The 17,058-nt window shown below is 43.8% G+C and overlaps 1 protein-coding gene across 2 annotated transcripts in view; it reads left to right on the plus strand.

Moving 5' to 3' along the window:
• NINL (ninein like) overlaps positions 1-15,761 on the plus strand; it is a 55,498-nt gene extending 39,737 nt beyond the window's left edge. The window contains exons 16-24 of one of the 2 annotated variants that reach the window (XM_066625429.1): positions 3,053-3,162; positions 5,416-5,762; positions 7,023-7,127; positions 8,600-8,669; positions 9,419-9,703; positions 10,406-10,519; positions 11,188-11,400; positions 12,775-12,888; positions 14,977-15,761. In XM_066625429.1, coding sequence (XP_066481526.1) covers positions 3,053-3,162; positions 5,416-5,762; positions 7,023-7,127; positions 8,600-8,669; positions 9,419-9,703; positions 10,406-10,519; positions 11,188-11,400; positions 12,775-12,888; positions 14,977-15,162 — 1,544 coding nt within the window. In that variant the 3' untranslated portion in view covers positions 15,163-15,761. The remainder of the gene's footprint in view (positions 1-3,052; positions 3,163-5,415; positions 5,763-7,022; positions 7,128-8,599; positions 8,670-9,418; positions 9,704-10,405; positions 10,520-11,187; positions 11,401-12,774; positions 12,889-14,976) is intronic. The other variant, XM_066625438.1, reaches the window with a different exon arrangement.
• The last annotated feature ends 1,297 nt before the right edge of the window (positions 15,762-17,058 follow it).

Genomic DNA, 17,058 nt, shown 5'->3' on the forward strand with positions numbered 1-17,058 from the left:
CGCGCCATCATAACATATAACATTTATGTGTACAATATATGTTGGTGTACCTTGCATAACCGCATGAGCCAATATTGCACAACACAACGTCAGCTTCCAAAGTCAACCTGCACTCCTTCTACAACCCACAAACCCTTCCTGCCTCAGGTGCTCTTATATCCCTGAGGGCCCTATTGCCTTCAAGTGGCTGCAGCTGTGCAGCACACTCTGCTGGATGCCCAGGCCTGACCCTTAAAGGGGCCACTGCTGACACCACATCTACCTCCTCACCAGTTCTTCCTCCTTTCCAATACAAGTGGGGGGGGGCAGATCGCCATACCTACCAGTGCAAAAACAGGCAAAAAGTGTGGGGGAGGGAAGATCTCTATATAGACATTACAGTAAGACCAGTGCAAAACCCCTTGCACACAGAACCAACAGATGGAAGTTGGGGGGGTGCAGATCTCCATACATACCAGTGCAAAAACAGGGGAAAGGTAAGTCAGCCCCAGTAGAGTCAACGGGGCATCATCCCAGGGATGCATGGAAAGGAGAGCGGCTGCTCTGCCTGTCTACTCAGGAGTCAGCCCCAGCAGAGTCAAGGGCGCTTCATCCCAGGGATGCATAGACAGGAGAGCAGCTGCTCTGCCTGTCTACTCAGGAGTCAGCCCCAGTAGTGCAGCCCAAGAGCAGCCCCCGATGCGGCTCCGGCTCTAATAAGGCGCCCTCCCCCCTTCTCAGACCAGCCTCGCCTCTGCTCTCTGCCTCCATAAAAGGGGGCCAGGCAGAGGGCAGTCCTGCCGCAGAATGCCCCCGCATTACAAGAGCAGCCCCCGACGCAGGGACTGCGGCTGAGGCTCTAACAAGGCGCCCCCGGGGAGGGCTGCGCAGAGGCCACGGCCGCTCACCTCGTTCCTCGCCTCAGCAGTGCTGCCTCTCCCGCGCCAGTTTGGAGAGACAGGGCTCCAGGATCGACTCATTTTGCCTCAAGATCGACTGGTAGATCGCGATCGACATACTGAGCACCCCTGGTTTATACACTTAGAATGACCCTGGCAAGACAGTTGGAACTTCAAACAAATGGCTTGCCAGGATGTGGCAAGGTGTTGCCAAAATGCAACATGGTACTTTGTTGGAATAAGCAAAAAGTGGACAACATGGCACAATGTGGAACAAGTGGTTTCTGTAATAAGGAACAGCAGGGCCCCCAGGCCTGGCTAGGACATAGTCAGACGTGTGCTCTTGCCTTTAGGTTGTGTTCTTGCCTCTTCCCCAGCTTTAGACTAGAGGCAAAACCACCCAAAGCATTGGGAAAAGGGAGAGCTACGTATGTATTGTATGTGGAATAACATGATTATGTTCCACATTTTGGATTTGAGGAACAGTTGCATAAAAGATGGGCCACCACCATGTAAAGTTATTAAAAGACCAACGGGCTGAATTGGCATGTCTGAACTCTGCAGTTCATGTGGCTCATTTGTACAAATAGATTAGCGGGCGCAGAAATGCATCACAACAACTGTGGTGCAAAAACAGCAACATCAAATCTCCTTCCTATTTTCTGCCCCACATTTCCTGTTCATTGCCAACTCTGGGAGCAGCTGGAATGGATTGGTCTTCTCAGCAGTTGTGCTCCACGGTTCAGAATTCTCCAATCTCTGTTCTCCATTGCTCAGAAATGACAATTATGGTCTGCAGTATGAAATAGCATTCGGCAGAGGCTGTCTGACGTAGAAATTGAGGACACCATAATTTCAGTGGGTCTCTGGGCAGCTAATTCCAGAAGGTGGCACTTAGGGACCACTCTCTCTGAAGGATCATGTGGTTTGGAGGTTCTGATAGGGTCTATCTTGCCACTAAAAAGCATGTGATCTCCATAATACTGGGCACTTCCCACCAACTTGGCTTGGTGTGCTAACTGCAGCCCTTCCTGGCCACAGTTAAGAACATAAGAAGAGTCTCGCTGGATCAGGCCATAGGCCCATTTAGTCCAGCTTCCTATGTCTCAAAGTGGCTCACCGATTGCCTCAGAGAGCACACAAGACAAGAGACCTGCATCCTGGTGCCCTCCCTTACATCTGGCATTCTGAGGTAACCCACCTCTAAAATAAAAAGGCTGCACATTACACATCATGGCTTGTAACCCATGATGGATTTTTCTTCCAGAAATTTGTCCAATCCTCTTTTAAAGGAATCTAGACCAGATGCCATCACCACATCCTGTAGCAAGGAGTTCCACAGACCAACTACACACTGAGTAAAGAAATATTTTCTTTTGTCTGCCCTAACTCTCCCAACACTCAATTTTAGCAATGTCCCCTGGTTCTGGTGTTGTGTGAGAGGGAAAAGAGCATCTCTCAATCCACTCTATCCATCCCCTGCATAATTTTGTATGTCTCAATCATGTCCCCCCTCAAGTGCCTTTTTGTAGACTGGAGAGCCCCACACGCTGTAGCCTTTCCTGATAAGGGAGGTGCCCCAGCCCAGTAATCATCTTGGGCACTCTCTTTTGCACCTTTTCTATTTCCACTATATCCTTTTTGAGTTATTCATACCTTGGTAACATCTATTGGTCCCACTATTGCAATGTGATGTTCATGGGTCTACCTTCTAAGACTCAGGAAATCTCAGTCAAAATAAGCAAACTGGGACTGGTAAAAGGGACTGTATTTTATCAGTGCTTAGATCAGTAGCCAGTTTGGTTTGGAGTGCTGGTGATAAACTTTAAAGCCCTAAAGGATTTGGGGATCAGCTACCTTTTAAATATGCGTTCTCCCACATAGGCCTGTTTAAACTTTAGAGTCACCTAATTGTAGTTGTCCAAGTCCTGTCACCTTCTGTGGTTAATGACTGAAGTGAGGGTCTGAAAGTACATTGCCTACCCTAGGAGGTTTGTCTGGCATCAAACACAATATTTTACTGGTCTTCTATGCCTTGGAACTTTTTAATGTTTTTTTATCTTGCATATTGTATTTTAATTCTGTTTTTATTAGCCAGACCAGGAATGTGTGACTGAAGGGTGGCATGCAAGCTTCTAGAGTAGAATAAATAAAGAGAATAACTTTATTTATAGGTGTAATTTTTGTAGAAGCGGATCCCTATTCAGTAAGTATAAGAACAGAACTCCTTGTAGAAGAACTGAAACAACAGAACCAGGATCTGAAAATACAGCTAGAAACCAAAGTAAGTCAAGGGGTGAGGAGGAGGCTTGGGGGCAGTGGTTACAATATGACAAAATTGTTGAGGGTGTTTAAAATCGTAGTGTAACCTGCCCTGTGACCTTTGTCTTCTCCCAAGCGGAATATTGGGGGATGACATCATGGGTTTTTAATTCACTATTAAGTCCAATAATGTGGAAGGCTGCTGCTTAGTTTCAGGGTTTGTTGTGCTAACACAAAGGATTGGTGGGGGAAAGGGAGGGAAGGCTCTTCAAGACCAGGAACTTGCATCAGCACCAGTTGTTGCCTTCATGCAGTAAGGGCATGGGACTGTTGGAAGGAAGTCCTCCTTTCTGTGGTTTTGTCCAGGGACCATTATCCTAGTCCTGCTGTCACCCTTTTCTGCTGTAGCTGTGGAAAAGGGCTCTGGGTGCCTAGCACTACCTCTTTCTTAAATCATCCTTGCGAATGATAGCACAATGGGGATATGTTACAACATATCTACCATATGCCTAGTGGAGGCAAGTCTCATGGCAATTCCTGTAGAGGAAGGTGAAACTGGTCCCATCATGGCTGCAACACTGATACTGTAAATTAGTTTTGACAGCCCTTTAGATCTTTGGAAACATGGTTAAGCCTTTCAGTGAAAGATAACTTTAATAGAAAGTTATTTATTGAATAATAATAATAATAAAACTTTATTTCTATCCCGCCCTTCTCCCCAAAGGGACCCAGGGCGGCTAACAACATATAAAACAGATTAAAACATAATTTCACACAGATAAAAACACATTAAAAAACACATTAGCAGAACCCATAAAAACAGTAGTCAGATAAAAGTCAGAATAAAAGAGCATAAAACAGCAGTACTTAGAGGAATCAAGCCTGTAAAAAGCAACTAAAAGATGTATAAAAGATGTTAAAAAGGCCATGAAGTCAGAAGGCTTGATTAAACAACAAGGTCTTCAGGCCTTGCGAAAAGTCTCCAGAGAGGGAGCCATTCTCAAGTCAAGGGGAAGGGAGTTCCACAACGTTGGTGCCACTACTGAGAAGGCCCTATTTCTTGCCGCCGCCCCACGTACCTCCTTAGGTGGCGGCACTTGTAAAAAGGCCTTCTCTGATGACCTAAGAGGACGAGTCGGATTGTACAGGAGTAGGCGATCTCTAAGATAGCCTGGCCCAGAGCAGTATAGGGCTTTAAAGGTCAAAACCAGCACCTTGAATTGGGCCCGGAAACGAACGGGCAGCCAATGTAGCCCCCGGAGAAGCGGGCTGACAGAGTCAAACCGCCTAGCTCCAGTGACCACACGGGCCGCCGCATTCTGCACTAATTGCAGTTTCTGAACCGTCTTCAGGGGCAGCCCCACATAAAGCGCGTTACAATAGTCTAACCTCGATGTCACCGTAGCATGGATCACCGTGGCCAGGTCTGCACGATCCAAGTACGGACGCAGCTGGCGCACCAGCCGAAGCTGAGCGAAGGCCCCCCTAGCCACAGCCGCCACCTGGGAATCCAGGAGCAGCTGCGAGTCCAGGTGGACCCCCAAGCTGTGGACCTGCTCCTTCAGAGGGAGTGCAACCCCATTCAGAGCAAGCCAATAATCCAGCACCTGCATCGAGGATTTCCGAACCAGGAGAGACTCTGTCTTATCCGGATTTAATTTCAGCTTGTTAGCCCCCATCCAGATCCTCACTGCTTCCAGACAGCGCTCCAGGCCCTCAACCGCCACCCTGGAGTCTGGAGGAAAGGAGAGATAAAGCTGGGTGTCATCAGCATATTGATGACACCCCACTCCAAACCCCCGGATGACCTCTCCCAGCGGTTTCATGTAGATATTAAATAGCATGGGGGACAGAATTGAACCCTGCAGCACCCCACACCTCAAAGGCCAGGGTGTCGAACAGGCATCCCCCAGCACCACCATCTGGGACCGACCTTCCAAGTAGGAGTGGAACCACCGCAAAACAGTGCCTCCAACTCCCAGCTCGGCCAGTCGGCCCAGAAGGATACCATGGTCGATGGTATCGAAAGCCGCCGAGAGGTCCAGCAGGACCAACAGGGACGCTTATTGAAGCTATTGAAGTCCTTATTTCATATAGAAATCTCACTCTCTTGTTGAAATGTCAGCTTTTTTCAGAAGGCCAAATTCATATAATTCTAGTTCTTGAAATGCACAAAAGTCAACCATATTGTTAAACCTTAAGTACTGTTAAAGCAGTTTTGTCAGTTTAACTGTGCTATCCAAGTGATGCATAATAAATATTTTGACTGTTCTAGGCCAATTACTATGAAAGAGAAATAGAGTTAATGAAAAGCAACTTTGAGAAGGAAAGGAAGGACACTGAGCAAGCCTTCAAGATTGAGATTAGTGAACTGGAAGAACAGAAGAGTGATCTGGAAGAGCTGAATGTAAAATGCCAAGAGGTAATTAATGGCTTGAAGGACCAGCTTCAGAAACTCCCTTCAGTCCAAGAGCTTGAGAAGAGATTTGAGAAGGAGAGGTCAGAAATGGAACAGTATTATGCCAAAGAGATTTCCAATTTAGGGCAGAGACTAGCCCAAGAACAAGACAGACTGGAAGATGAAATGAAGATGAAGCACAAGACTGAGATGCATCTAATGAGGTCTGGTGGCATTGTCTCTTTCCAATTCTAAACAGGGGCACTGAACTGAGCACAAAGTTCAGTTACTATACATTGGGAAGATGCACTCAGTACTATAGCTAAGCTTTTGGTGACTTTATAGAGGGCACTGAGTCAAAGAACAAGGATGGCAGAGCCTCCCTCACTATGATGACACTTGATGGTGTCTGTTCACTTGCTGATGTCTATTACATTGAACAGAGATAGTGGTGGTGATTCTGCAGCCAGATGCTTAAGAACATAAGAACAGCCCCACTGGATCAGGCCATAGGCCCATCTAGTCCAGCTTCCTGTATCTCACAGCGGCCCCACCAAATTCCTCAGGGAGCACACCAGATAACAAGAGACCTGCATCCTGGTGCCCTCCCTTGCATTGGCATTCTGACATAGCCCATTTCTAAAATCAGGAGGTTGCACATACTCATCATGGCTTGTAACCCGTAATGGATTTTTCCTCCAGAAACATGTCCAATCCCCTTTTAAGGCATCCAGGCCAGATGCCGTTACCACATCCTGTGGCAAGGAGTTCCACAGACCAACCACACGCTGAGTAAAGAAATATTTACTTTTGTCTGTCCTAACCCTCCCAACACGCAATTTTAGTGGATGTCCCCTGGTTCTGGTGTTATGTGAGAGTGCAAAGAGCATCTTTCTATCCACTTTATCCTTCCCATGCATAATTTTGTATGTCTCAATCATGTCCCCCTCCAGGCACCTCTTTTCTAGGCTGAAGAGGCCCAAACGCCATAGCCTTTCCTCATAAGGAAGGTGCCCCAGCCCAGCAGTCATCTTAGTTGCCCTCTTTTGCACCTTTTCCATTTCCGCTATGTCTTTTTTGGGATGCGGTGACTAGAACTGGACACAATACTCCAGGTGTGGCCTTACCATAGATTTGTGCAATGGTATTATAATATTAGCTGTTTTGTTCTCAGTACCTTTTCTAATGATCCCAAGCATAGAATTGGCCTTCTTCACTGCCGCCGCATCTGTCACAGACAGCTCAGAACCCTTTAGCCTATATGTAAAGTTTTGATTTTTTTGCCCCAATGTGCATGACTTTACACTTACTTACATTGAAACGCAAATGCCATTTTGCTGCCCATTCTCCCAGTTTGGAGAGATTTGCTAAATGCTCCCTATTCGCATTTTCTTAACTTACTGGATGACTAATCTGATTGCCTGGCTCTTCTACAGTCCTTATTTGATTCTGTTTTTTGAATAATTTTCTTTTTTGCAATACAGAATTGAGCTTCACAGAATTTCAGAGGACAATACACTCCTAAAAAACAAACTTGCAAGATTTCAGCAAGAAGTGGAGGATGTTAGTGAGACCAACATAAGGCACAGGTAGGTAAAATGCTTTTACTTTTTGTAGTTTGTAGAGGTTATTTTGAGAAGAAAGTCCTCCTAAGCTAGTAGACAGAGGGCACAAGCTTCAGGCCAGGGGTCTGCAACTTTTTCAGGCACAGGAACAGGATGTTCAGTGATGATATTATCACTGAACATCTGGGTTGCTGGGCTTCTGTGCAGAGCTCAGTGTGCAAAACAAAGCCACATGTCAGATAGGGTATGACAGAGCCTGGGCAGGCGGGTCTGCCATGCCCTGTTCAGTGTGCAGCAAACTGGGTGGGAGGCTTCCAAGCCCAGCTCCCTGTGGGCCAGATGACTTTGGGGAGGGGGGGCAAATTTGGGCCATAGGCCGTAAGTTGTTGACCTAGTTTAGACCCAGCCATCCAGTGACACAATTTTCAGAATAAAATAACACACACAGGGAAATAATGAAGATGCCCCTCCCCACACATCCTGGTTCTGACCAGGGTTGTATCCTCTCCAGTTGAATTAAAGAAAAAGGAGGAATTTTCAGTGGGAAGCACGGTGGCATTTGCATGCTCATGTAGCTAGGCCATGGTTGTAAATGATAGATTGGCAGCAAGAAGGAGTAGATATGCCAAGAAAATACATGAAGCATCCACCCTCAGTTTGAGAATCTTTCACACAAATCTCTGCATTTGAGAACCAGGAGGAATAGACCCTGGCTAAACAATTTCATGTGCTGCTCCTACCCTTCTATTCAGGTGACTCACTAGGAAATATAATTTTGCTAAATACAGTTGGAGCAGAGAGGAGCTCTCACCATCCTCAAAACACTTCTGAGCGTCCAGTTATTATTTTCATGATTGGACTAGTTTAGTATTGGTAATCAATTTTTGTGCTTAGGGATTTAGTTTAGTTTCCAGGCACCCAAGAGATTTTAGATTTATATTCAATACACTGACAGAATCTCCCTGAGCTGGTTTTGGAATTGGTTCAACTTTCTGATTTCAGTCCATTGTCTTCAGTGGATCATATCCCAGAAATGGAACACCTTACATGCATGGATGCTTCTGTATCCTCTCCTCATAGCATCCTCATGACCCCCTGAACATCCTCTGTCTAGATTTGGGGGACCCTTTGCAAACATATATGATGGGACACAGGAGGAAGGGAGATACCTGCTCAAATTGGATAAAGGCACTGTGGCTTCTTCTTTATGTCTTCTAATGGGATTTTGGCTACAGATCAGTTGCAGAGCTCTTGCTAGTTTATGCATCACAAATGCCTTTGGATCAAGATTTGCCTCTTCCAAATTAGGGATAGTTCTTCTGACCCAGCTGTGATTGAAGGAGTACCTGAATGGTTAATGCCACTTTATGCATGCTTTGAACTACAATTTAAACTATTTTTGAAGTATATTTTTTCCCTTCAGATTTTGTGTAACATGAATTTAAACCAGAATGAACTATCTCTGTAACATTTAAAGAAATGTTTTCCTCTTTCAGAAAACATGCTGATGAACTGAAGATGGAAAAAGAGAAGGCTGCATGTGAAATAGAAGAATTGAATCAACTGGTAACTATATTTTAAATATCTAGAATATAATTAGATCTGTATTTTTACAGTTGTTCTATATACAGCCAGGCGCCCAGTGGCATTTGGAAACTCTGATCAGTTGCTTTCCTTTGGGGTGCAGTAAACATGTTTATTGAATTCTAGCTGAAGAGGAGAGCTTGTTGGGGAAAAGTGGTGGTTGGGGAAGATTGAGCCTGCTGCTTCTCTGCTGCAGATTGCAGCTGTTTCAGCAATGACCTGTGTTTCCACCAGAATTCTAGCAATCAGTTAGCCAAACATATGCAAGTTGGTGAGATGAAAAAATTGTGTAAAAATTGTACTCTACAATTTGAGATTCATAAATTGGTTGGATTGCTCATAATCCCATCAGTGTGAACAATGCTTTGCCATTTTTCTGTTATTTTTTATTCTTCGCAACTGAGTCTAGGAGGATAGTTTGAGAGAGACTGAATTGCGCAGGGCTATTCAGTACACTTTGGTTGAATTTGGAACTTCAGGGCCAAAATCCAACAAGATTAACCCACCAAAGTGGTGTTCAGGTGTGAAGGTCTTTTTGCATATGGGCTTTTGAAATCTACACTTTAACTTGGGAGTTCAGTAATGGATTGCCCTGGTAATGTACTCCTTGTCCCACTATTAATCCAGCATGTAAAATGCCCACTCAATTTCACACAGGAAGAGCACTTTTATTTATTTTTTTTACTGTGCTAGGTACTGTAGTGTTGAAGCTCTAAAATTTCTTTCTTCAGAATAAGCAATACAAGGAGAAAATCTTTCAGTTAAATGCCAGAACTGATGAGCTGAGCCATGAACTCTCTGAACTAAGCAGCAATAATGAGGCCAATCAGAATACAATTCAATTACTGAATCAGAAGCTTGTTGAGGTGGACAGCCAAAAAGAGCAGGAAGCTGTGGTTGCCAAGCAATTTAAGGAGGCCACTGCTGAATTGAAAAAGGAGCATCTTCAGCAGCAGTTGGAATGGCAGGGGGAGAGGGCCCTGCTGGAGCAACAGCTAAAGGTATATAGGGAAAAGGTAAGGTTGATCTGAGTGGGGAAATTCACAATACTAGGAATGGTGAGTCTCTTCAGAGCTGTGATGTCCTGCTGCAGAAGGGGACATTTTACATCAGGGCAACATTTTCTAATGTTCAAAATGTGGATCACAAATGTGCTACCTTTAACTCTGCCAATGGTGTGGCAGGCTCCTGTTGGTGATTACAGGATTCCCAGGATTTAAGAAAAACATTAGATTGAGGGTGGAGCAAAAAGCTTGCAGCCTTCTGGGAGGTGGGTGAACATTCACTTCTGCTACTTAGAGCTGCTGGAGATTTGGCAGGGGTGGAAGTGAGAGGAGACTGGGAATCTGCTAACCATCAGTTCTCTTCTCTTGCTCCTTTTTCCCAAGATCCTTTTAGATTGTAAATTCTCTGTGTGCTCTTGCATACTGCTAGCACACTGCTAATGCTGAAACGTATGGCAGCAGAGAAGTGAGAGTGCTTTGTTCCAAAATGACTATCTGTAAATATTGCCTTATAGAAGGGCTAACTCATTTGCTGGCTGTTAAACTTCATCTGTAATGGAATTTGGCAAGAGCTTTATGCTAGGCAGCATGAGAGAAATAGGGCAGCAGTTGTAAAATTGTCACAGTCAAAGTTTGGTTTGCAAGACTTCATACCAAAGGTGATCATTGTTCTCTCTGCCATTCCTGTTTTGTGTCCCGTCCCCCCCCAAACAGGCCAGCCAATTTCAGGAGCTGGAGGCTGAACTGGAACTTTTGGACCAAGAGTGTCAGATGTTGCGGCTAACGAAAGCACAGCTGAGAGTGGAATTGGAGGATTGTCGGGACCAGGTAAGGAGTTGATGATGGTGCAGCTGAATGTGACATGGTTCTGGTTCTGTTTTTGTTTCTGTGCTAGTTTATTAAAAATACGTATACCACCCTTTTACACTCAAAAGGACCATTTGGGGAACTGTTGGTAGCAGGCAGACATTGCCACAATCAAACATTTCTAAGACAGCAGTGGAGAAGCAGAGCTCATCTCTCTTCCCCTCCCCTCCCATTCAGAACAGTGGGGGCTGAACTCAGGGCTTTTCTGTGTACTTGGCTCTTAATGCTAACTTTCAGGTTTCCCACGAGAATTTATAGCAGATTAGCCTCACTTATTTTTGAATGGATCCAACTTGAAGTAATATTTTATATTGGAGTATTTAAAACCTCTGTGTATAACTGCCCTGACTGCTTGCAAGTTTCTTTAAATTGCTGCCTGACAAGTATTTTATTCCATTTATATATGGGTTTTCTTTTTTGGCCAAAACACTGTTCAGCAGTCTCTGGGAAGGAAAGGGAAGGTCTGTCCTAACATTTCTTTCAAACTATTGATGATCTTTCCAGGAGCGAATGACAAAAATGTCTTTGCCTGTCAGTTCTGATTCAGGAAGTTTTGCCTCTTAAACAGAATTTTCTAGCAGTTCTCACGGTGCTTTAGTGTGTTGACTCCTTTTTCTTTTGCATTGTAGCTATTAGAAGCCAACACGAGTTTAAGCCTAGCACAGTCTCAGTACGTACAGGACCTGCAACAGCTAAGGGGCCAGGTGGACAATTCTGTTTCTAAGGATTGCCTTGCTGAGCTACAAAACAGATTGGCAGAAGAACAGGAAATGGTTAGCAAGTTGAAAGGAGATCTCCATTTCCAGGCACAGCAGATGAGAAGGCAATTGGCCGTTTGTGAGGTAAGAAAGGACTGCACTTTATCTGCTCTCATGCTTGGGAGAGGGGCTTCTAAAATGGCTCCCACTTTAGAAGCCTTCTGGCAGGGCCTAAAAACATTTCTTTTTAAATTAGCCTTCTGTTTTTATTATGGTCTTTTTCATACTGGAAAGTTATGTGGGTTTTATGGGTATGTTTTAATGCTGTTTTGTATTTTATACTTCATTCCTTTACTTTTTTATTATGGAGGATTGCTATTGGATTGCTGTTCTTTAGTTACAGGTGGGCTTCAGTATCCACGAGGGATCCGTTCTCAGACCCCTCACTGATACCGAAAATAGTGGCTAATCAAATCTGCTATTTTCAGTCCTTTCTCCCTCCGAAGGGGACCAGAGCTGTGGTCTGGTCCTCTCTGAAGGACTTTCTGAAGCCTGCAGAGGCAATGCATGTCCGCCCACTGCCTCTGCAGGCTTCAGAATGGCCCAGAGAGGCGAAAAATGCCACTTCCTGTTTCCCAAGGGAAACGGGAAGTTGCTTTTTCACCATATAAGGCATTCTGAGGCCCGGGGAAGCCCCTGGAGAGCTTCCGGTTTCTCTTGGGAAACCAGAACTGGTTTTTTTGTGTGTGTCTCTGGGCCATTCCAAAGCCCACAGAGGCAGTTTGCAGACATGTGCTGCCTCTGTGGGCTTCAGAAAGCCCTCTGGAGCACTCCGGTCCCTTGATCTGCATTGAGCCAGTTCCGCAGATGAAAAATCCACGGATAAACAGGCTCCACCTATATTTTAATTATTATGACTTATGAGTTTTTATATGCTTTTGTAAGCTGCTTTGGGTGTCCATCTGGGAGAAAAGTGGAATAAAAATTGAATGAATAATTAAGTAAATTTAATTATAGGACAAACCGGAAGGAACCAAAAAGCATATTCTTTCCTTTGCATGGATGTTTGGACGTCTCATACATTTTGTATTGGGGTAATTCAAATTCTGTACAAGAAGTTGAATTCTTGAATGAATCACATCATTATATATATGCTGATTTTGCATAAGCCTGCTTCACCTGGTCATGGGGCAGTGCAAATAGCTGGGCAATAGCTATAGCCATATGGAGTGCAGAACTACATCTTTACAGATACAAAATATTGTTGTTCTGAAGGCTTGGAAAATGAGATCTGGTGACCAGAGCAGATTGAAACAAAATGTAATTTTTTTTTGCATGTTGTATGTAAAAAATGGATTGTGCAGAAATGCATCTCATTGTTAAAACAAAGGAAATGGAGATGATGGATGTGATTTTGGGACTTCTCTAGATGTGCAGGCTTAATGGATTGCCCAAGAGTAGCAGTAACTTGTTGTGATATTACTGCTGCTCAGATTAATTCTTCCCTTCCCCCTGCAGGAAGAGTATAAGAACTCATATAGATTAATGGAGGAAAAGGTGGAGGAGCTGGAAATGAACCTGAAGAATGTACAAGTAGTGCTTCAGGAAAAGGTGGCCCAACTCCAGGAGCAGGTAAGTACAAGGGAGGGTTGGTTGTCTTCTGTGAAAAGAATGAAATTAGGGTTTCTTCAAAGTTAAGGATCGCACAATATATGCATGGAAACATATGCTATAAACTTGTCATCCTAACTGGAAGTGCCTTTTATTTCTTAAAAATTACTTCATGGAAAGGGGCTATCCCAGACCAGACTGGAATGTGTGAAGAGAGGGAGGTTCACTCTTCTATGCGTTTTGAAGTTGAAAAACACCTCAGATCGTAAATCCTATTCCTTGCAGGCCATTCTAAGATCAATCCATCTTCCGTGTCAAAGAAGACACATTTTCCTTCAGATTCTGACCACAGAATGTTCTGTGGTGTCAGACTGTCTACAAATCTACAGAGAAGAGCTGTAGATTAATTTTCAGGCTGCCGGCACTATCATCTATAACCAACCTAGGAAACAGAGTAGCTGTTCTTTTTCCCCCCTCTTCCAATATGTTCAGAGCTGGATGAAGCAGTCTCAGTGATGTGCTGGGGGGGGGGGAGAGGTGAAGTGTCCAGGGTACCCTGTACCTACCCTCCGCATGCTTCAATACACTACTGGTCTCATTCCTTCACCAGCACCACCCCACAAACCTACTCTTTGCTTGCAGTCTTCCTCCTCCTGAGCCAAAGATTGTGGTACCAGTGATGGAGAAGGAGATGGGAGGACCCGCTGTGATTCTGTTCCTTAATGCTGTCCTCTGAGAAGGTGGTGCCATTGCCACCACTTCCTGCATTTGTCGCTTCTTCAGACAGGCAAGATGAGAGGAGTTTGGGAGAAGAAATGCCTAGCGTGCTCCTGTCTAGCCTGTTTTGAAGAAGCGACAGGCAAAGGACGTGGTGGGTAGGAGTGAAGTGTACACATGCAAAACATAGACATTTTTTTAAAGGGTGGAGTTAAAATAGCAAATTTGGACACCACTTTAATTAGCTTGGACCTGCATGTGTTCTAGACCAAACTGCAGGGGCAGACAGGTCCTTATCCTGCAACTAGATTGGAGAATATTGGATTCTGCAACATCTGTGTGGCAATGGAGCTTAGACTCTGAAGAAGCACTTGTAGTTCATTCACAGTGCAAAGCCGAATTGTTTCATAGAAGGGAGACAGGTACAGCAAAAAAGACAGTTATATTGGGGAAAGGGGGGGACTTCAGAGCACCTGCAGAAAAAACAGTTGGTTATAAAATATTGTTGAAAGTCTAGTGCATTTTGGTATACTGCCTTCTTCAGAGGCACTTTCTGTACTAGTGACACAGATCAAAGATGGGAACTTAAAAGTGCAGTGTAACTGCTGGAATGCTCCCCATACCAAACTTCCTATTTAGGATTTAGGCTTAGGGCTACAGCAACCTTGAAAATGCAGTGCAGCATGGAAGAGGCCTGGCCTTTCTCCTGACCTTGGAGCAATTAAAAGGGCTGTACAAGATTGTCACTGACTTAATGCTGTATATTGGAGAGTCCTGTTGTAGAAAGGAGAGTAAGATGTAAAGAGCAAGACCAGTGTAAAGAGTGTAAGTGCCAAATAAGTGATCCTCTGATTCAAGACAAATCTTGTTGCTGAACATTAATTATTCCAGAATAATCACCTAATTTCCTTTCAACAATGAACAATCTTTAGGTATGTTCCAAATTGGTTGCTTTTAATAATGATGCAGCGTGTAATTTCATAATTTACTGGAAATTCTCTTTCTGACAGCTACTCTAGTTATACAAGAGTGATTTGTTGGTTCAGGTGTTTTTTTAATTTTTTTTAAAGATGAACTACATTCTGGGAATGGGGCGTGATGGTATTAGGATTGGATAATATCCAATTACGGCATGGAGATCTGTCACATAACCAGAAGTCAAAGATTTCACTGGGGTGCCCAAACACAGCTTTGGAACCAAGCTAACAGTTAAACCCTGTTCAAGGTCTTAGAATAATATAATTTATTAACAGGGTTTAAACTTAGATTAAACATGTATCGTGACTGTAAGCTTGAGAGGCAGTAATGCGTGAAATTACATTTTTAATAACATTTGGAGTTCTGTTAACTGAATAGAGACTAACAGAATGTACTATTTGCTCTGTTTTCCAGCTTGAAAAAAATGCTAAGTCTAATCTGTTACTGAAAGACCTGTATGTGGAAAATGCACACCTGATGCACACTTTGCATGTTACAGAGCAGAGGCAGAAGAGCACAGAAAACAGGAACTTCGTACTGGAGGAAAAAGTCTCATCCCTGAACAAATTAGTTAGAGAAATCACACTGGCATCTCAGTGAATGAATCTGTGGCTTTAAGCTGGAAAGTACATCAATTTACAGAGAGAATTCATTTAATGGCCAATCTCATTTGCATTTCATATCAAACCAAATTATGTTCGTTTCTCATTGACAAGAACTCAGAGTATATGGTATATGAGAAATTTTCCACCAACTGCTTGCATGGAAATCATGAGTGCTATAGCTGTGTGGAGCCCCTCAAACAGAAAATGAATATCAGAAGGGAAATGTATGCTCAGGGAGTTTGAAGATGCAGCCCACTTTTCAGTGGCAATGAAGCACACCCACTTTTTTCATTGAAAAAGCAAAAACCTTTTAGTGCCTTTTGGATCATTCCACAGAAGACTCTTCTGCTCTCGTTCTGCCTTGGGACTGGACAACTATTTATTATTGCAATTTTTTTGCCTCCTTTCCTCCCCAAACTTGTCTGTACACTGGCTTGTATTGTACTATATGTACAGTTTTCTACATGTATATAATGTTCCTATCTTGAACTTTCTATATTGTTAGGATAGATCTGCTGTAAAGGGAAAGAACCTACTTGTTCTTGCTTTGGGTAAAGTCTGTTATGAAACTTTTTAATTAAATACTATTTATACTGCTTCCAAATGAACTCTCACTAAATTTTATTGCTATGTGAATAGCTTTGTATTGGATATCTGTCTTCATCTGATAGTGGTGCCAAAACAGTTTAAATGTAGAGCCTCGACTGGGGTGGGGAGGGACAAGTATGGCCAAGGCCAGCTCACTGCATTTTGAGTAAAACTATACATATTGCATTTTGCCACAGGGATAGAAAGGGAGATGCTGTGGAAAGTCAACTCTTATAGAACATTGGTTCTCAAACTCTCTCAAGAGTTTTAGCCCCAAGGTAAGTCTTTGCAGGGGTGGGGAGAACAGCAGGAACGTGATCCTCAGGATTGTGCAGCTGTGGGGGAAAAGGGGGCTTTTTAAAAACATAACTTACCTGCTGCCAGGATCCAGGGAGGTGTGGGGTGCTCCGCAGCTTGTAGTAAAAGCAATTCTAACCCACTTTCAGGTTGCATTCTTTTACTTTCTACAAGCCATGGAGAGCCCCGCAGAGGGCTCCCTGGACCCTGGCAGCAGGTATGTTTTAAAAAGTCCCCTTTTTGCCAGCAGCTGCATGATCCTGAGGATTGCGCTGCTGCCTTCCCCCTGCCCCTTAAAGGGAAAGGGACAGTGATTCTTGAACTGGTGGGTCATGACCCACCAGTTTGAGAACCTAAGTTGTAGAAAATATTGAGACACATAATGTCAAACATTCCTTCTTCATGGCAGCATATTGCCCCTGTTTAGAGACATTTGGAAGGCATTTGGCTCATGAGAACAGTCATCTTGCATTTTTTTGATTGCAGCTACACACATTATAGGCATTAGTAACCCCACCTTTCTGTTATAAAATGTGGCTTGAGCCACATTGAGCCACACAAGGGCAAATTTTGTTTGTGGCAAACACTGGGCTGAGGCACTGATCCTTGGAGTAAGAGTACAACTTGCAGAACACCCCAACTCCTTTCATGGCTGGGTGGCCTCTTACAAAATCAAGAATAGCAGCAGACCATTACATACAAACCCCAGACAGTGCTGACAGTGTTGTTTTGACAACTTTCAGGATTATTTTTCCTTTCTTTACAATTTAAACTGGAGTTTACAATTTAAACTTGCCTGTATCATGATTTTAAACTGTAACAGGTGTATTTTTCTTGAGGTTATCCTTATTTCAGCCCTTCTACAACTTATACTTGATTAATGTCTTCCATTTTGTAATCTAGGACCTCATTTTCCAGGTCTTCTTCTCAGTGTTAATTCTACTAGATAAGAGGTTTGAGTGATTTCAAGAGTAACTGTACAGCAACTACTGCTGGGCTTGGATTC

Source organism: Tiliqua scincoides, chromosome 1, assembly GCF_035046505.1.
Source record: "Tiliqua scincoides isolate rTilSci1 chromosome 1, rTilSci1.hap2, whole genome shotgun sequence".
In the NCBI taxonomy this organism is placed as follows: Eukaryota; Metazoa; Chordata; class Lepidosauria; order Squamata; family Scincidae; genus Tiliqua; species Tiliqua scincoides.